A 21,514-nucleotide genomic window follows, 5' to 3' on the forward strand; every position below is an offset into this window, starting at 1 on the left:
TAAACCAGCCCCATGAAGCCTCCATGTAAGTGTCACAGCTGTAATGTTTTATACTGCCCCTTTCTGGACCGCTCTCTAGCTTCCAGATAAATCTCATTTGTGGGGGGGGGGGGGGGGGATGGATGAGAGGTTCCTTTAGTCAGGGGTCCCCCAGGGAGAGGGATACTCCCCATTACAGGGGTCCCTGGAGCATTTCTCCCTGTTACATGGATTCATATAGGCGGGGGGGGGGGGGGGGGGGGGGGGGGGGGGGGCTCCCTATTACACGGGGACTTCAGTTGGGGGGGGGGGGGAAGCCCACCACGACAGAGGTCCAGAGGGGGGGTGGTCCTATTACAGGATTCCTGGGAGGAAAGTCTCCCTCGTTAGTGGGTCCGTGAGGGGACGGGTCAGGTCACCTCCGTGCCTGGGGCAGGGGGTACCTTGGCAACCCGGGGGTGGGGGGGGGGGGGGGATGTTCGGGGCTGTCTTGCTGGAGGGAGGTGCGGGTGTGTGGATGGCTGCGGGACTCTCCCAATCGAAGAATCCACCCATTGTCTGAAGGAGCATTAGTGAACCAGGTGGGTTTTCACCACAACCTATGTTGTTTTTAAAAAATATATTTTTATTAGGGTTGATGCACTATCAATTACGATGAGACGAGAGTAGAATGTAATCGAGGCTTTATTACATAGACATGTGTGGCCTCCTACAGCAGCTGACGAAATGGCTGCTGTACGGAGAGCACACATATTTATACTCCGCCTACTGGGCGGAGCCAGCAGGCAGGGATCTACCCCCGTACCTATAGTACAGGGGCCTTATCGTAAAACCCATATATATATATACAGTATAATACATCAGTGGTGACTACCACATTCACCCCTGTTAAAAATGAGTCCAGCAGGGTGGTGGAGAACTATATACATACAAAGTGCTTTTAAAAATCACAGAGAATGTTACAAATTTAGACGATCCGGTGCCTTGATTTGTCGTAGAAAGCGCCGCAGTGCTGGTGGCGACTCTGGCGTCAGCTTGGTCTTCGGTGACTCCGGGAGCATGTCGAAATTCTCTTCATCCCAGGGTGGGAGCAAGGGGAAGACGGATTGTCCTGGAGCGGGGGCTGCAGTGGGGTGCGCTGGGGGAAGGGAGGGTGGCGCCGGGGCAGAGGTGGGGTGTGTGGGGACGCAGCTGGCGCCAGGTCCCTCAGGGACCTGGTGCCAGAAGGGAACCCGAAGGGAACCCGAAGGAAATGGTAAAGGCGGCTGTCAGCTTCGAACGCAGTGTATGGCCTTATAGATGGGGAGCTGGTGGTAGGCAGATTTCAGGTCCACTGTCGAGAAGACCCGGTATTGTGCAATCTGATTGATCATATTAGATATGCGTGGGAGGGGTACGCGTCGAGCTGCATGTACCGTTTGATGGTCTGACTGTAGTCAACGACCATCCTGTTTTTCTCCCCGGTTTTCACCACTAGCACTTGGGCTCTCCAGGGGCTGTTGCTGGCCTCGATAATACCTTCCCGGAGCAGTCGCTGGATGTCAGACCTGATGAAAGTCCTGTCTTGGGCACTGTACCGTCGACTCCTGGTGGCGACGGGTTTGCAATCCGGGCTTAGGTTTGCAAAAAGGGAAGGCGGGTCGACCTTAAGGGTCGCGAGGCCGCAAACAGTAATGAGTGGTAAGGGCCCGCCAAATTTCAGGTTCGGCTCTGGAGGTTGCACTGGAAGTCTAGGCTGAGTAGCAAGGCAGTGCAGAGTTGGGGAGGACATAGAGGCGGAAGCCGCTGAACTCTACGCCCTGGACGGCATACCCCCGGATCGCTATGGAGTGGGATCCTACAGAGTAAGCGAGAGCGCTAGTTTTTTGGTCACCGCGAGGTCAAGCGTGGCCCCTTCTAAGAGGCGCTGGCGGATATAGTCAGACCCTATGCCCGTAACGAACGTGTCTTTCATCAGCAGGTTCGAGTGTTCAGTGGCCGAAATGGCCTGGCAGTCACAGTCTCTCACCAGGTTGAGCAGGGCATGCCAGAAATCTTCCACAGACTCAACGGGAAGTTGGTGCCGTGTGGATAGGAGATGCCTGGCGTAGATTTTGTCGGTCCGTTGAGTGTAATTCTCCTTCAGTAGCACCATAGCTACTCCGTAGGTCGGCGCGCCCTGGACGAGGGGAAAAATGTTGGAGTTCAGCCGTGTGTACAGAATCTGGAGCTTCTGTGCTTCTGGAATTGGGTCTGGCGTAGACCTGATGTAAGCTTCAAAACAGGCTGGCCAATGTTCGAAGTCTTTTTTGGCGTTGTCTGCCTGAGGATGCAGCTGCAGGCGATTCGGCTTGATGCGGAGGTCCATCTCTGAAAAATCTCTGTGTAATAAATTGATGCACTATCAATTACGACGAGTCGAGAGTAGAATGTAATCGAGGCTTTATTGCACAGAGATGTGTGTCCGCCTACAGCAGCTGACAAAATGGCTGCTGTTCGGAGAGCACACATATTTATACTCCACCTGCTGGGCGGAGCCAGCAGGCAGGGATCTACCCTCGTACCTGTAGTACAGGGGCCTTACCGTAAAACCCATATATACAGTATAACACATCAGTGGTGACTACCACAAGGGTATTTGCAATTTTTATAATAATAATAATAACAGTGATATAAACATGGCACAATAAACATTTCCAGTCCCAACACAATCTTCACACCACCCAACAATAAAACAACAGTCTGCCCCCCCCCCTTTTGGAATTCTGCTTTAGCTGACATTTTAATTTTCCCCGAGAAAGTCAACGAACGGCTGCCACCTCTGGGTGAACCCGAGCATTGGCCCTCTTTAAGGCGAACTTTATATTCTCGAGACTAAGAAAGCCAGCCATGTCACTGACCCAGGTCTCGACACTCGAGGACTTCGAGTCCCTCCACATTAATAAGATTCATCTCTGGGCTAACAGGGAGGCAAAGGCCAAAACCTCTTTCATCCCCTGAACTCCCGGCTCTTCCGGCACTCCAAAGATTGCCACCTCCGGACTCGGCCCCACCCGTGTTTTGAGTACCGTGGACATCGCCTTAGCGAAACCCTACCAAAACCCTCTGAGCTCTGGGCATGCTCAAAACATGTGGATATGATTTGCTGGACTTCTCGCACACCTCTCTACCCTGAAAAACTTGCTCATCCGGGCCACCATCATATGTGAACGGAGGACTACCTTGAATTGTATCAGGCTAAGGCTGGCACATGGTGAGGATGTGTTAATCCTGCTTAGGGCATCCACCGACAGATCCGTCTCTATCTCTCCCCGCAGTTCGTCTTCCCATTTGCCCGTTAGCTCCTCTATCGGAGTTTCCTCCGATTCCATAAGTTCTTGGTAGATGTCTGATACCTTCCCCTCTCCCACATAATGTCGTGGAAACTACTCTGTCCTGTATCCCCCATGGCGGCAGCAGCGGGAAGGCCGGAACCTGCCTTCTCAAAAAGTCTCTTACCTGCAGATACCTAAACCCATTCCCTTCTAGCAATTCAAATTTATCTTCCAAGGCTTTCAAGCTGGGGATGCTCCCGTCCATAAATAGATCCCCCATCCTCCTAATTCCTGCTCTCTGCCATCTCCGGAACCCACCATCCAGCCTTCCCGGTACAAACCGATGATTATTATAAATCGGGTCCAAACCGATGCTCCCTCCACTCTTATATCCCTCTTATATCTCCTCCACTGCCCCCAGATTCTCAGGGCCGCCACCACCACCGGACTTTTGTGGAGTATCGGGCTGGCGAGAATGGGAGAGGAGCTGTAATCAGTCCTCCCAAACTTGTGTCCTTACATGACGCCGCCTCCATTCGTTCCCACGTTGACCCCCTCCCCCACTACCCACTTCTTAATCGTGGCTATATTTGCCACCCAGTAAAAGTTCGGCAGCGCCAACCCACCCTACACCCGACTGCGCTCCAGCAACACTTTCTTCACTCGTGGGGTTTTACTCGCCCACACAAAGCCCAAAATAATCTTATTCACCCGCTTGAAAAAGGCCTTTGGGATGAAGATGGGGAGGTACTGAAAGACAAACAGAAATCTGGGGAGGACCGTCATTTTCACGGTCTGTACCCTCCTTGCCAGTGACAGCGGGAGCATGCCCCATCTCTTAAAGTCCTCTTTCATTTGTTCTACTCGTCGGGACAGGTTTAACTTGTGCAATGTATCCCGTTCCCAAGCCACCTGGATTCCCAAATATCGAAAGCTCCTTCCTACCATTCTAAGCGGCAGCTCTCCCAGTCTCTTCTCCTGTCCTCTTGCCTGGATCGCGAACATCTCGCTTTTCCCCAAACCCTCCCAGCACCTCCCACACCGTAATCCCACTCCACCGATCAAAAGCCTTCTCCGCATCCATTGCGACCACCACCTCCATCTCCTCTCCTTCTGAGGGCATCATAATAACATTTAGGAGCCTTCGAACATTGGCCGTGTGTTGCCTGCCCTTTACAAACCCCATCTGGTCTTCCCCTATCACCCCCAGGACTCAATCCTCTATCCTTGTGGCCAATATCTTAGCCAGCAGTTTGGCGTCCACATTCAGAAGATAAATTGGCCTGTATGTCCCACATTGCCCTGGATCCCCCTTCCGTTTCAGGATCAATGAAATTGAGGCCTATGACATTGTTGGGGGGAGGGCTCCCTTCTCTCTTGCTTCATTAAATGCCCTCACCAGCAGTGGGCACAATATCTCCGAAAGAATCTTATAAAATTCCACCGAGTAGCCGTCCGGACCCGGGGCCTTGCCAGATTCCATGCCCTCCAACCCATCTATTATTTCTTCAATTTCAATTGGGGCTCCCAGCCCTTCCACCAGAGCCTCATCCACCCTTGGGAACCTCAACTGACCCAAGAACTGCCTCATCCCCTCCATTCCAGCCGGGGGCTCTGACTCATATAATTTACTGCAAAAGTCCTTAAACACCTCATTCACCCCCCGCTGGGTCCAGGGCCATGATCCCACCTCTATTCTTCACTCTCCCTATCTCCCTGGCCTCCTCCCTTTTTCTGAGCTGGTGCGCGAGCATTCTACTTGCCTTTTCCCCATACTCCTAAATCGCCTCCCTTGCCTTCCTCAGCTGTTCCACTGTCTTCCCTGTGGTCAACAGCCCAAATTCCACCTGTAACCTCCGCCGCTCCTTCGGTAACCCCATGTCCGGGGCTTGCGAGTATCTCCTGTCCACCTGAAGTATCTCCCCAACTAGCCTATCCCTCTCGGCTCATTCCACCTTTTTTCGGTGGGCCCGTAACGAGATTAATTCCGCTCTGACGACTGCCTTCAAAGCTCCGCAGACCGTTGCTGCAGAGACCTCCCCATATCATTTGTTTCCAGGTAGTTCACCCGCCCACAGACCGCTTCATCCGCTAGCAACCCCACATCCAGCCTCCATAGCGGGCGTTGTCCTCTCTCCAAAAAAATCCGTAGATCCACCCAATTGCCGAGTACTCAGTATCCGCCACCCCCACGCCCTGCTCAGAACAAAAAAGTCGATGCAAGAGTATAGCTTGTGGACATGGGAGAAAAAAGAAGACTCCTTCGCTCGTGGTCGTGCAAACCTCCATGGGTCTACTCCCTCCATCGGTTCCATAAACACCTTCAATTCCTTTGCCACGGCTGGCACCCTCCCTGTCCTGGATTTTGACCGGTCCAATTCCGGATCAATGACTGTGTTAAAATCTCCCCCCATGATCAAGTTATGTGACTCTAAGTCTGGGATCTTATCGAACACCCGTCTCACCATCGGGCATCCGCCGTCCTCGACCTCTCATTTGTCCCCAGTAACAAACAGTTCTTCCCCTGTCAGCAAAGCAGCTCCCCACCCCCTCCCCCTGGTAACAGCACCAGAAACCCAACCACCCACATCAAGCTCAAGCTCATCACGTGCCCCATCACTCTGCTTCCGTGAGCCAGCTGAACTAGCTGACCTGATAGCTCCCGCCCATGGCACCAAACAGACTGTCTGCCCATTGTTCTCTCTCCTCCGCCTCGCTTGGACACACTGAAAGCATCACATTCCCTAGTAAAAAACAGCAGAAAAAACTGTAGAAAAACAACCATAGGAACCCCTCTCCCCATCCAGCTCCCAGTAAAACAAAGTTAACTTTCGACTCCGAAACAGCCCCATTTTGCACTTAACACTACTTATTCAAACCTGCACAAAAGTGATTATTTTTTTTAAAAATAATTTTTATTCAAATTTTCACAAAAAAACAGATATTCAACCCCCTTTTGTTTTTACAGTTCTGCCAGGAGATCTAGGAATGGTTGCCATCTCCTGAAAAACCCCTGCACTGACCCCCTTAGGGCAAACTTCACCCTCTCCAATTTAATAAACGCCGCCATATCGTTGACCCAGGCCTCCACGCTTGGGGGCCTTGCATCCTTCCACTGAAGAAGAATCCTCCGCTGGGCTACTAGGGACGCAAAGGTCTCTTTCGCCTCCTGCACTCCCGGCTCCACTGCAACCCCAAATATTGCGAGTCCCCAGCCTGGATTGATCCTGGATCCTACCACCCTCGATACCGTCCTTGCTACACCCTTCCAAAATTCCCCCAGCGCTGTGCATGCCCAGAACATGTGGACATGGTTTGCTGGGCTCCCTGAGCACCTAATACACCTGTCCTCGGTCCCAAAAAACCAGCTCATCCTTGTCCCGGTCATATGAGCCCTATGCAGCACCTTAAACTGTATGAGGCTAAGCCTCGAACATGAAGAGGAGGAGTTCACCATTTCTAGGGCATCCGCCCACATCCCCTCCTCAATCTCCTCACCCAGCTCCTCCTCCCATTTATCTTTCAGCTCCTCCACCGATGCCTCGTCTACCTCCTGCATCACCTGGTACACTTCCGAGATCCTCCCCTCTCCAACCCATACCCCCGAGAGCACCCTGTCCTGGACCCCACGCGGCGGCAGCAGGGGGGACCCCGCCACCTGCCGCCTGACAAACGCCCTTACTTGCATGTACCTAAAGGTGTTCCCCGGGGGGAGCCCGAACTTCCCTTCCAGCTCACCCAGGCTCGCAAACTTCCCGTCTATGAACAGGTCCCCCAGCCTCCTGACACCTGTCCTGTGCCAACTCAGGAACCCGCCACCAATTCTCCCCGGAACAAACCGGTGGTTCCCCCGTATCGGGGACCCCATCGAGGCCCCCACCTCCCCCCCTGTGCTGCCTCTATTGCCCCCAAATCTTGAGGGTAGCTGCCACCACCGGGCTCGTGGTATATCTCGTCGGAGGGAGCGGCAGCGGCGCCGTTGCAAGCGCTTCGAGGCTCGTACCCACACAGGATGCCATCTCCAGCCTCTTCCATGCCACCTCCTCCCCGTCCATTACCCACTTACGCACCATCGCTGCGTTGGCAGCCCAATAATACCCACAGAGGTTGGGCAACGCCAGCCCCCCCCATCCCTGCCCCGCTCCAAGAACACCCGTCTCACCCTTGGAGTCCCTTGTGCCCAAACAAACCCCGTAATGCTCCTGTTAACCCGCCTGAAAAAGGCCTTCGGGATAAGGATGGGGAGGCACTGGAACAGGAACAGAAACCTCGGGAGCACCATCACCTTGACTGACTGCACCCTACCCGCCAAGGACAGCGGCAGCATGTCCCATCTCTTAAACTCCTCCTCCATTTGCTCCACCAGCCCTGTGAGGTTTAGCTTATGCAAGGCCCCCCAACTCCTGGCAACCTGAACCCCCAAGTACCTGAAGCTCCTCTCCGCCCTTTTCAGTGGGAGCCTCCTAATCCCCCCCTCCTGGTCCCCTGGGTGTACCACAAACAGCTAGCTTTTCCCAAAGTTTAAAAAAAAAAAAAATTTAGAGTACCCAATTATTTTTTCCAATTAAGGGGCAATTTAGCGTGGCCAATTCACCTAACCTGCACATCTTTGGGTTGTGGGGGCGAAACCCACGCAGGCACGGGGAGAATGTGCAAACTCCACACGGACAGTGACCCAGGGCCGGGATTCGAACCCTGGTCCTCAGCTCCGTAGGCAGCAATGCTAACCACTGTGCCACCGTGCTGCCCTACTTTTCCCAAAGTTAAGCTTATACCCTGAGAAATCTCCAAATTCCCGGAGAATCCCCATCACCACCGGCATTCCCCCCACCGGGTCCGCCACACAAAAATTGATTATTAACAAATCGCCATTACAATACTCTCCCCAAAGCTCCAGTGTCTTTAGTTCACATCCAGTCTTTTTTCCTTGAAGGAAATCAAGGCATCGTGTTTCAAAGTAGATTTCCCGGTCCTCATATGTGACCCACAGACGCGCTGGGTACAGCATCCCAAACTTCACCCCCTTCTTAAAGAGAGCCGATTAGACCCGGCTCACCTCTTGGCCAACTCCGTGCCCAGGTCTTGATAAATGCGCAGCTCTCAATTCTCCCACCTGCTGCTCCGCTCTTTCTTTGCCCACCGCAGAATGTGTTCTCTGTCCAGGATCCGGTGCACACATACCACCATCATCCTTGACGACTCGTTCTTCTTCGGGGCTTCTTCGCGAGGGCTCTATGTGCTCTATCCACTTCCAGAGGCTCAGGGAACTCCTCAGCCCCCATCAACCTCTCCGAGATGTTCGTCACATAGGCCCTCGCATCCAATCCCTTACTGCCCTCTGGGAGGGCGACGATTCTCAGAATCTGCCTGGTGGACCTGTTCTCCAAGTCCTCCAGCTTCTCCTGCATTCTTTTCTGGTGATCATTCATAATCTCCACCTTGGTCTCCAACACGGTTATGTATTCCTCGTGCTCTGACACCTTTTTCTTCACCTCCTGGATCGCACGTCCATGGATTTCTTGATTCTGCACCACCTGATCAATCAAAGCCTTGACTGGGTCCAGTGTGTCCTTCTTCAGCTTGGCGAAGCATTCTTCAAAAAACTTCACCAGCTGCTCCATTGACCACTGTGCCATCTCTCCACGGCCATGCTTCTCCGCCATGTCTTCCTGCGTTGCCAGCTCTGCTCACGTCTTTCTTGTAGAACTTTGTCTTCTCACACGGCCACTTCTGGTCCAATTCTCCATGCACTGGAGGGGGTTTCTCCTCAACGTCTCTCTCTTCATCGATTCATCCACTAAAATCCGTTAAAAAATGGGAGAAAAAGGTCCACACGTCCGTCAGAGGCGGGAGCTATCAAATGTGCGACCTACTCCTCCATGGCCGCCACCGGAAGTCCAGTCTATGTTGTTTTAATGGTCACCATTACTTCACAGCAAGTGTTGCTAAATGCAAAATTAGCACCATTACCAGCATTCTCACTACATAGCTCGGGGTATTGTGACCTGTATGACACAATACTGTGTTAGATGATGCATTTGTCCACTCAGCTATTTATTTTTCAGGAGTGAGTTTAAATGTTTAATCTCGGAGTGTTGATTAATGTTAATGAAAAATTAAAATGAGCGAAATATATAAAAAGTAGTAAATAGGTGTTTGCACAAGAGTACATTTGTCTTTCTTTTTCCTGCCAATTTTCTATCTTCTTGGAGGCATTGACTCCTTGTTGATTTGTCCAGCTGTCTGTTATAAATTTATGAATATCAACTGAGCCGATTATTAGGCCACCGATGCATGACAGCCCAGCCTTAATGTGTCGTGACCAGCCCAGATGCACCTACACCAATTGTAGTGCTTCTACTGTCACCCTAGCTCAAGTCAGAGATCCAAACTGAAACATTGCAGCTTTGAGTATTTATGTTTGTAATGAAGCAGTTAATCTTTTAGTGAAGTAGTGAATCTTTAAATTTGTGAGAGAAGTTGCAGAAAATCAGTGAATGTGGTCATGGATTGAAATGCTAGATTTTCCTTTTTCCTTTGTCTTTTTCCCCCAAAACTTTGCTGCTCATGAGCATTTGTTGTCTGCAAGGTTGGGCAAATGAACTTTTCTAGGGTTCAACAGTTTTTGCCTTTGAATAATTTGCTGGAGATTGTTGAAGCGCTGAATTTTTCAATATGTTATTTTGTTTTTAATAAAATTAATCTGTTTAACATGTTGATATTTTCTCTTAAATTAAATTGATACTTAAAACATTTGATATTTAATCAAATATATTGTAACACTTGGAACAATAAATGCTTGAAGCTGGGAAGTATTTATGGTGTTTGTCTCTGAGCAGCTGGTTTGAGTGGGGCATTGGCAGTACAAGTTGTTTTCTCTGACTCTGTAAAAAATGTCATTAATTCTTCCCGGTGGAAGGGGAGGAGACAATAAATGGAAGAATGAAAGAGAGGAAATTAAACAGTTGTTTTAAACATAAAATATGCAGGGATAAACTGCTGGGACTGAAGCCAGGCAAGTGTCCAGCCCCATATTATTTTAAAAGAAAGGTTCATTACAACTTTCTAAAATTCACTGGATTTGGAAAGATGACAGAAGGGTGATGAGCATTATATATTTGTTGCACAAAAAACAAAAACCATGTAAGTGTACCTCAGTTTACCCATTAATGGTGGTGATGAGACCATCAATTCACAAGACACGTGATTGGAAGTGAACAGTGGTTTTAATAGTCTTACAATTGAGCCTGCCTGCGACGAGATGAACTGGCAGCAGGCTCATGACTGCAGAGCTTTATACTTCCGGTTAGTGGGAGGAGCCATGGGCGGAGCCAAGGGTGGAGCCCAGTACAAACTCCTCTTCTCCCCCTGTGGGCAGAGCCGTGCAACGGCTCATATACAGAGCCCACAAGGACACAATACATATGATACAACACAGTGTGAATTACTAGGTTTATAATTCACCACATTAACCCCCTGTAAAAAATCAAGTCCGGCAGGGGTAATGGGTCTACAAATTGTGCCGGTCCGGTGGCCGATTCGTCCTTTGGGATCGGCGGAGCACCGGGGTTGCAGCCTCTTCGGGTGGCTGGGTGGTGACGGTCGGTGAGGGTACGATAGTGGACTCCGGGTGTGATTCGGTCCGAGCTTCGTACCCGACTGGTTCGACGGGCGGCGGGGAGCGCCGGAAACCCATAGGTGCGGGGGCGCGGAGCACGGGCAGTGATCCTGTAGGTGCGGGGGCGCAAGGCGCGGAGTGTGGGTGGGGTGTAGTGTGAGGGGTACCTCGGCGGTAGTGGTGTTGGAGTTGGATCCTGCAGGCACCAGGTCCCGGAGGGAAACCGTCCTGACAGCTGTCAGGGTATTCGATGAAAGCGTCTTGGGGGTTCGAGTGGAAGAGGAGCACTCTCTCTACGAGTGGGTCAGTTTTGTGTGCCCGGACGTGCTTCTGGAAGAGAACCAGGCCCGGTGTATTCAACCAAGCTGGGAGCGAAAACCCCGTGGTAGTGCTCCTAGAAAAAACAAATAGCTGTTCGTGAGGGGTCTGGTTGGTGGCTGTGCTAGGAGGGACCTAATAGCATGGAGCGCGTCGGGGAGGACCTCCTGCCAATGGGAGGTCAGGAGATTCCTGGACCGGAGGGTCAGTAGGATGGTCTTCCAGACCGTTGCGTTCTCCCTCTCCACCTGCCCGTTCCCCCTGGGGTTGTAGCTGGTAGTCCTGCTCGAGGCGATGCCCTTGTCGAGCAGGTACTGACGCAGCTCGTCGCTCATAAAAGACGAACCCCTGTCGCTGTGTACGTAGCTGGGGAACCCGAACAGGGTGAAGATACTATGCAGAGCTCTGATGACTGTGTGGGAGGTCATATCGGGCCACGGGATAGCAAAGGGGAAGCGGGAGAACTCGTCGATGACGTTCAGGAAGTACACATTCCGATTGGTCGAGGGGGGTGGCCCTTTGAAATCGATGCTCAGGCGTTCAAAGGGTCGGGATGCCTTGACCAGGTGGGCCCTGTCTGGTCTATAGAAGTGCGGTTTGCACTCCGCACAGATCGGGCAATCCCTGGTGATGGCTTTTACCTCCTCGGTGGTGAAAGGCAGATTTCGGGCTTTGATGTAGTGGGCGAGCCGGGTGACCCCCGGGTGGCAGAGGTCATTGTGGATAGCTTTCAGGCGGTCGTCTTGCGCGCCGGCGCACGTGCCGCGGGACAGGGCATCTGGGGGCTCGATGAGCTTCCCCGGTCGATACATAATATTGTACTTGTAGGTGGAGAGTTTGATGCTCCACTGCAGGATTTTATCATTTTTAATTTTGCCCCTTTGTGAGTTGTCAAACATGAAGGCAACCGATCTTTGGTCGGTGATGAGGGTGAACCTCCTACCTGCGAGGTAGTGCCTCCAGTGTCGTATAGCTTGCACGATGGCTTGTGCTTCCTTTTCGACTGAGGAGTGTCGAAGTTCCGAAGCGGAGAGGGTTCGGGAGAAAACGGCGACTGGTCTCCCTGTCTAATTCAGAGTGGTGGCGAGAGCTACCTCAGAGGTGTCGCTCTCCACCTGAAAGGGGACGGATTCATCCACCGCCTGCATGGCTGCTTTGGCGATGTCCTCCTTGATGCAGGTGAAGGCCTGGCAAGCCTCAGCTGACAGAGGAAAGAGTGTGGCCATAAAGAGTGGGCGGGCTTTGTCCGCATACTGAGGGACCCACTGGGCATAATATGAAAAGAACCCCAGGCACCGTTTGAGGGCCCTGGGACAATGAGGGAGAGGGAGGTCTAAGAGGGGACGCATACGGTCCGGGTCGGGGCACAGGACTCCGTTTTCCACGACGTAGCCGTGGATGGCTAGCCTGGTCGTGCGGAAAACGCATTTCTCCGTGTTATACATGAATTTACGTTTCTGGGCAGTTTGGAGAAAGCGATGGAGGTTAGCGTCGTGGACCTGCTGATCATGGCCGCAGATGGTGACATTGTCCAAGTACGGAAACGTGGCCCGCAGCCCGTACTGGTCCACCATTCGGTCCATTGCTCGTTGGAACACAGAGACCCCATTTGTGACGCCAAAGGGAACCCGGAGGAAATGAAAGGGGCGGCCATCTGCCTCGAATGCCATGCAGTGGCGGTCCTCCGCGCGGATTGGGAGCTGGTGGTATGCAGACTTCAGATCCACCGTGGAGAAAATGTGGTACCGGGCGATCTGATTCACTATGTCTGCAATCCTGGAAAGGGGGTATGCATCGAGGAGCGTGAACCGATTAATGGTTTGTCTATAGTCCACTACCATTCGGAATTTCACCCTGGTCTTGACGACCACCACCTGAGCTCTCCAAGGGCTATTTCTGGCCTCTATGACCCCCTCACGTAGAAGCCTATGGACCTCGGTTCTGATAAACACCCTGTCCTACAGGCTGTACCGCCTGCTGCGAGTGGCTACGGGTTTGCAGTCCGGCGTGAGATTGACAAAGAGTGGAGGGGGGTCGATTTTTAGTGTCGCTAGACTGCAGATAGTGAGTGGAGGTAGGGGCCTGCCGAAGCTGAGTGTGAGGCTTTTGAGGTTGCACTGGAAATCGAGTCCCAGTAAGAGTGGGGCGCAGAGTTCGGGGAGTACGTACAGCTGGAAGTTCGAGTAGCTGACGCCCTGAATTGTTAGGGTCGCGACGCTGTGCCCTTGGAGGTGAACAGAGTGGGAGCCCGAAGCGAGGGAGATAGTTTGCCGTGCAGGGAAAATAGGGAGCGAACAGCGTCTTACCAGATCAGGGTGTATGAAGCTCTCGGTGCTCCCGGAGTCGAAGAGGCATGGTGTACTGTACCCGTTGATTTTAATGGTCAGTATAGAGATGCGGAGGTGTTTCGGACAGGACTGGTCCAACGTGACCGCGCTGAGTTGCGGGTAGTCGGCGGCTCGATCAGCTGTGCTGGAGTAGCCCTGTGATGACTGTCCGCTGAGGTCGTAGTCTTCGAGGTGAGTTTCAGAGTTTGAAGAGGATGGATCCCAAGATGGCCGCCCCCGTGGATCGCATGTGGTGGGCGGCGAGGAAGATGGCGTCCAAGATGGCGGCCCCCATGAGTCGCACGTGGCCGCCCGCGTGGAGGAGGGTTGCCAAGATGGCGGCCCCCATGAGTCGCACGCGTCAGGTGGGGGCGGAGTCGGCATACAGGCTGCAGCATTTCGGGGCCTGTGGGCCTGCGAGTTTGGGAAGCGAGTGCTCTGGGCTGTGGGAGAGTTTGGAGTGGGAGTTTTCTTCGCCAGGCAGACCCGGGCATAGTGTCCTTTGCGACCGCAGCTGCTGCAGGTCGTGTTGAGGGCCGGGCATTGCTGCCATGGGTGTTGGGGCTGCCCACAAAAATGGCACATGGAGCTGCGTAGTGGGTGGGTGGCCGCGTGGCACAGGCCTGGGGCAGTCCCTGGTCTGGGGCCCATGATGGGGTCGCTTGGTCCGCGGGGAACGAGGTGAGGCTGCGGAACGAGACCTCCATGGTTGTAGCTAACTCTACAGTGTCCTCCAAGTTCTGAGCCCCTTTTTCAAGCAACTGCTGGCGCGCATAGTTGGACCTGAGCCCTGCCACGTATACATCTCGGACAGTGAGCTCCATATGCTGGGCGGCTGTTGCAGCTTGATAATTTCAGTCCCGAGCTAAAGCTTTTAAATCACGCAGGAATTCATCCAGCTACTCCGCGGGCGCTGGCGGCGGGTCGTAAAAATGTGGCGCGCGTAGACCTTGTTGATGGGCCTCACGTACATTTGATCGAGCATGGCCAGGGCCTCCGTATACGAGGTAGTACTGTTAAGTTGAGTAGAGATATTGTGGTTCACCCTTGCGTGCAGTCGGCTGAGTTTCTGCTCCTCCGTAGTTTCTGAAGTGCTTGATTCAGCCAGGTAGGCTTTGAAACATCTGAGCCAGTGCAGAAAGATTTCTTTCGCCTCTGCAGCCTGCGGGTCAAGTTCTAGTCGGTCTGGTTTGAGGGCTGATTCCATCGTAGTTTTCTTCATGTTTCCTAAGACTATTAAATTGATGAGACCATCAATTCACAAGACACGTGATTGGAAGTGAACAGTGGTTTTAATAGTCTTACAACTGAGTCTGCCTGCGACGAGATGAACTGACAGCAGGCTCACGACTGCAGAGCTTTATACTTCCGGTTAGTGGGAGGAGCCAAGGGTGGAGCCCTGTACAAACTCCTCATCTCCCCCTATGGGCAGAGCCGTGCAACGGCTCGTATACAGAGCCCACAAGGACACAATACATATAATACACCACAGTGTGAATTACTAGGTTTATAATTCACCACAGGTGGAACAATTGCTGGAATCTGTTATCCAGAGCAGAGTAAGTGAACATTTGAGTAAGCTGAACAGAGAAAGTCAGTTTAGTTTTTTGAATGCATTTTTGACATGAGGCAGCTAAAGTGGCAGATAGAAAAGCATTGGTTGCTGTCAAATTAATTGATTTTCAAAAGCCATTTGATAAAAATGCCTGCAGCCTAAAATTGAGAAGCACAGAATAGGAGGTCACCTTGAGGCATGGATAAGAAATTGGAAGGGAGTAGTGGGATGAATGGAGATTACAGGGTCATTCACATTGTTGGGAAATGTCCAGGTAAACCCCCAGTGATCACTGCTGGAATCATGGCCTTTTACCTCTCACCCTCACAACTGGTAGACAAGAAGATGCATGCCTGCGATATTTCCTGTGCTACTGCCAGTTTATCTGTAGCTGGTTGCTCGGAAGGATTGACAGTGTGATACTGCAGAAAATGTTTATTACAGGCACTATCCCTTCCCATGTTGGTTGACACCTGCCCATTTGATGAAGTTCTGATAAGGAATAGAGTTATGCTGGCCCCAACCCTGAACCTATTCTTGCTTCATGACATTTCATCAATGTTTCCATTCTTAATGTTTAGTAACGTGCAGTTACTCCAGCTTTTCTATCATAGTTCCCTTATTTATTTTTCAATGTGTTACAGACACGTTCTCACAGATATCGGATTCCAATGGAATAATGATGTATATGAAGTTTGACCAGTTCCTCAGAGAGGTGTTGAAGTTGCCCACAGCTGTCTTTGAGGGACCATCCTTTGGCTACACTGAACATTCAGTACGAACTTGCTTCACACAACAGGTGAGAGGTTCAGAGTAATTCATTCAGCACTCAATTTTGTAAGATTGACATCAGCATTTGCCCACTTCCAATGTGACAATTTTGTGTATTTGCTGGGGGTCGGAGAATTTCGCCCAAGATATGTCAAGTAATATATCAAGAACAATGGATTATGTTTTGCGCTCCCAATTCAGATGTATGGAATGTCTGTGTATGTTTTCCAAACCGCTGGGGTTTTTGACCAAAGTTCCAGTACCAGATTGGCAGAGCCAGGCCAAAATATCTCTGACCCTCGTGATACCCAAAATGTTGTTGAAGAGATGTCACCCCCTGCAATATACCATGTAGTTTAAGGCAGTGGGTTACTGTCGAAAAGGTAAAAATATTTCCATATCAGTCGTCATGCAGCATATTTTTTTCTTGTTCATTAAGGCTAATAAAAACTCTAGTGCAAATACAAAGCAGAATTCTGCAGTTATATTCATGAAGATGTTTTCTAACGGTTGAATATGAACAGAAAGGACATTCCCCACCGGTTGGCACGGATATTTAATTTTTGTGCTTGGTCATTTCAAAGTAAAACTTGTTCCAAGCTTATTGATGCCCCCCCCCCCCCCCCCCCCCCCCCCCCATTGCCGCCACGATTTGATCAGGGACTTGCATCACATTAATCAGGAGAAAACTTGCAACAACTCAATAGCTGAAACGAGAGTTCACTTTGGAAATCCTACAAACTCAATTTATCAATGTTTGCATTCAAAATATTAACAGATCCTGTAGCCAGATAAAACAAATCTGTGGAAATGACCAACAGGATTCAGTTTGTTATATTGCCATGTGAGCTTATGGTTTTAGTCAAGTGGTAATTAATATGAAAAGAAACAAACAGGATACTTTCGGATAATCTATGAACCTAAATGCTTTACAGGCACTTCAAGTGAGTGCACCAATGTAATCTACACAGGCTCACAAATAAGAAGATTAACTTTTTCAGTGCTGTGGCAAATTAGAAGCTTTTTTTTAACATTGGTAATTTTAAAAGAACGTTTTTGTGCGTTTGAAGACCAGGGCCTGAATTGTATAGTGCAGGGCCAGGCATATGATATTCCTGATGCATCATTAAAAAAGCTTGTAATGACATTGAGATGGGTAATTTGGGAAGCGGGCGCATCTGAAAGTTTGCAGCTCACATGATGTCAAGGCTGCAAGGGTAGGTGGGGTCTTCACAATGAGCACTAACTCAATCCAGGGCACAATATCAAGATGGAGCAGATTGTGAAGGTAGTCGTTTATAATTATTGCCTCAATTTTGACTTTCGAGAGCTGGTTTTCAGAACCATTTTGTTCAAATTCTTCTGAGGTAAAGGAGGCTTATGTCTTTAAAGAGCCACAAACAGAGAGGCCATAAATTGATCATTCTGCATTCAGCAATCCAATTGCCTTACTATGGAGATTGTTTGTCAGGTGTAGGTTCTTCCTCTGATGAAGAGGTCAGGAGGAGAAGGGACAGGAGGCTAGCTGGCCGGAGATGGCATCACAAGAGCAAGCAATACGCCCTGAAGAAGTTGAAGGCCAGTAAGGCTTGCAAAGGAGAAAGGGCCAGCGGAGGCACCGTTACCCTGCTGGCAGAATACGTCAAGTATGACCCAACCAGCTGGATATGGCAGAGGTGCAATGCAAGAGGATCTAGCTCTAAAGGGAGACAGTAATACCCTCAAAGTGATAGGCCTTAATATTGCATATTGCATCCAACTGTGTTGGGAGACACACTATGCCTATTCCGCTAAAGGTGACTTGCTCTAAAGGTTTACACAGAATCTTCATTCCAGAGTCCTGGAGGGGTCGCTGCAATGTGTCACATTCCGCAACACACCACTGCATTAAGCTTCTCATGGTTGCACTCTTCAGGAGGATGAATATCCTTATGCATTTCAAAGTGGATGAGGAAAACCAGGCAGAGCATGCCAGAGGATTTAGGGTTATTACTGGCTTCCTAAAGATTCAGGAAGCCATTGGTTGCACCTATGTGATAAAGAACCTGCAGCGTTTGTGAATCTTAAAAATTTAACTCAACATCCAGCTAGTTTGCGATAATCAGCAGCAGATCCTCCCAAGTTTGTGCAAGGTATCCTGGAAGTTGCCATGACTTGTATAGTCTCTGGTACTCCCAGGATCCTAGCTTTTCAGCTCATCTGTGTGAATGGATGGCTGACTGGTGGGGGATAAAGGGTACCCTCTGAAAAGATGGCTACTGATATCTGTCAGAGATCCTCAACCCATTCTGGAGAGAAGTACAACCAAAGCCATGCCTCTGCTGGGCCCATAATCGAGAGGACAATTAGGCTGCTCAAGATAAGGTTAGCAGGACCAGTCTGGGAGATCGCTTCAATGTGTATTGGATAGTGTGTTGTGTGCTGTGCCCTTCACAACCTGGCTCTTTCTCAGGGGCATCAGACAAAGGAGGAGATAGACTGGGGCGGAGGGCCAATGATTCTTGATTACGAATCAATCACAGACTCCGAGGAGGAATCTGAACAGCTACAGGGCGACAGGAGGCAGTAGGTCAACAGCCTTTGGGCGCCATGGAGACCAGAGAAGGTCTTATTCAAAAACACTCCCAATAGGCAGCCAAAGTTCACATGCCATGTTATTAAAAATCTCCAGTTACATCATTGCCAAAACACAGAAACCCCTCCTGACACCCTCTGGGACGAAGCCTCCTCCAAAGAATAACAACGTTAATATTGAATTGAGACTGAATTGCAGTGCTCCAATTTTCATATCACTCCGAGAACAAGAACAACATGTACTGTGAAATATCAATTTAACAAGTTGACATGGAAGAACAAAACAAAAGTTACACAATTAAATAAGTCACCCATGATTGCCCTTCTGTATTGAGTATGATTTCTTAAATCGTTTCCAAGTGTTTCATGTGTGTACTCCTCCATCGCTGGAAGCTGCAGTGGAGGCAGGCTGCTGACTTAGATCCCCATTGACCCAAATGACCTTGGCGGTTGGCCTCTGGTTACTCGGAGGCCTTGAGGGCCACAACAGAGGTTTAGGAGCAGCGCAGATGCGGTGGGGGGCAGATGCGGCAGAGCTCAAGAGTGGAGATGCTGCACCGTGACAGGACGCTCTCCAGTTGTTGCAGTTGTGGGGGGCGTAGGGGTGGAGATGCTGCACCATGGCAGGACATTCCAGCTGTTACAGAGCGAGGACGGACGGACGTAGGGGTGGAGATGCTGCACCATGGCAGGACATGCCGACGGGGGGGGGGGATGCACCATGGCAGGACACTCTCCGTTGCGGGGAGGGGGGGGGGGGGGGATGACATAGGGGTGGAGATATTGCATTGTGGCAGGACACTCTCCAGTTGTTATAGACATTATCACTGACGGAGGAGCTGTTGTCACCATCAGGAGCACCCTGAAATGAGCCCCAGATGCAGATTGCAGGTAGCTGCTGCTCATCCACCAACATGATGTTTGCTTGGACCTGCCTGCTCATGATTGATTGAAGAGCAGCTAGCAGAGACACCAGTTGACTCATCCATCTCTCACATTGGAAATGCCCTGCTGAGGAGTCATTGCCAATGTGTAGGCTCGCAGATCTTACCACAACCTCAAAAATACTTCATAGAGCTGCTGGAGCTGGCCCTTGATGAGAGCTGCCAATCTCTTGATGAAGAATGCCATGGGTTTAGAGCTGAGGGCGACTGCAGTGCTCATGCTTCACGTGGAATCATCCATTGTATGTAACAGGAATGGTATATCCTCTTGAAAGGTCCACCAGATCTCCACATTCCTCCCTCTGACATTCAGCATTTGCCGTCTGATGGATGACTCCAGGGGTTCATCCTCTGGCTGGGGCTCAGCATCTTTCTGGTCTCCAGCACTCTTCCGACCGTCCAGAGGTCTGGGAACTTTCTGACTCCGCCACCTACTCATGCAATTCTGATATGCTTCAGCCAAGCTGTGCTATCATCTGTATGGATGTACTCAACCCCACTAAGGTGACCGTATCTGAGGGTGCGAGATGTTGGGTGAGGATGTGACGTAGCAGCTTCTGAGGGAACTATCTCCTCCGATGTTGATGATGGACCATCTGGATCCTCGTTTGGTCTGGACGATGATTCACCTGATGTATGAAATACAGCAGTAAGTATACCTGAGTATTAAAGAGGCAGACTAAGTAGCTGTTGCAGCATTCTACACACGGGGAGGGCCCAATTCACAAATATAACAATGCAGGATAACAAAAGACCAATCACCATAACATTTTATTCCTTGGATCTGAGTCTCTCCATATTGCGTGGCTCCCCACCAGTCAAAAGTGTATCCCTTTCACCCCACTTTGCTCCATGGGGAGGCAGTGGTGTCGCGGTATTGTCTCTGGACTAGTCATCCAGAGACCCAGGGTCGAATCCACCATGGCAGATGATGAAATTTGAATTCAATAGAAACCTGGAATTAAAAGTTCAATGATGACCACAAAACCATTGATGATTGTCATTAAAACCCATCTGGTTCACTAATGTCCTTTAGGAAAGGGAATCTGCCATCCTTACTTGATCCAGCCTACTTATGATTCCAGGTCCACAGCAACGTGATTGACGTTTAACTGCCCACTGAGATGGATTAGTAAACTACTCAGTTCAAGGGTAATTAGGGATGGGGAATAAATGCTGGCTCAGCCAGTGACGCCCAGATCCCATCAATGGGATGGGATGAGATCAGATGCTGTCCTCTGGCAGCAGATCTCACTTCTGCTTGCATTCAGCTCAAGAATGTCTCCCTTCCATTGCTGTGATATTGCCAGGTTTGTAGCTCCGTCACCCGTATGGTTGCATTCCAGCACATTGCGATTTCTCTTCACCTATGCAGACAAAACCACATGAATGAACTCCAGTTCTATATGGCTGAGGTGTACATGGTCCTCCCAACACATTTACAGGACTTTTCCCTTCTAGGTATGTCTGCCATCCTTCCTCGTCCTAAACAGCCTTCTTGGGCGCTGATCACCTTTGCTGCTCGAGCTGCTCATGTCCGACCCACCAGATACAAGCTTATCTTTCGACAGCAGAGAAGGTAATTGATCCTCTTTGACACTGCAACCAGATCCTGTCCATGACCCCATGGCTGTTAACTATCGCCGCCACCTTTATACAGGATGTTGTGGTTAGCTATGGAGGCTTCCTCTTGCCAATCACCTGTCAGCAGGTCAATCACAGACTGTCTGCAAGAGGGAACCCAAGCAGCAATCGGAGAAAAGAGAGACCGTGGCATTTGCACATTTCCATTGTTCCCAACGTAGCCTTGCCCCTCTGGCTACCATACCTCATCCGGCCAAAATCGGTCTTGCCCGTTTTGAAGCACAGGAGAAATTGATGATGGTCATGCAACTGCACTCAATCCACAATCATTGCTTTACTCTCTTTCTCTCTCTTCTCTCCCCCCCCCCCCCCCAACGAGCCAGCCGGTAATTGGCCAACTAGCACGCATTTGATGTCAGCAGCCGCTGTTGAATGGGACAGGGCATTGCGTCGACCTCTGCTGCCACCAACACTACCTGCATGCCAAGGCAGCACGGTAGCATTGTGGATAGCACAATCGCTTCACAGCTCCAGGGTCCCAGGTTCAATTC

The 21,514-nt window shown here is 50.6% G+C and overlaps 1 protein-coding gene across 14 annotated transcripts in view; it reads left to right on the plus strand.

Moving 5' to 3' along the window:
* The window catches only part of dtnba (dystrobrevin, beta a), a 705,977-nt gene that overhangs the window by 268,767 nt on the left and 415,696 nt on the right, over positions 1-21,514 (plus strand). For all 14 annotated transcript variants that reach the window (XR_005460995.1, XR_005460994.1, XM_038800081.1 and 11 more), the window contains one exon: positions 15,735-15,889. Coding sequence is in view for 12 of the 14 variants with exons in the window: in XM_038800081.1 (XP_038656009.1) it covers positions 15,735-15,889 (155 nt within the window). In the remaining 2 variants the exon portion in view is untranslated. The remainder of the gene's footprint in view (positions 1-15,734; positions 15,890-21,514) is intronic.

This window comes from Scyliorhinus canicula, chromosome 6 (genome assembly GCF_902713615.1).
Source record: "Scyliorhinus canicula chromosome 6, sScyCan1.1, whole genome shotgun sequence".
Lineage (NCBI taxonomy): Eukaryota > Metazoa > Chordata > Chondrichthyes > Carcharhiniformes > Scyliorhinidae > Scyliorhinus > Scyliorhinus canicula.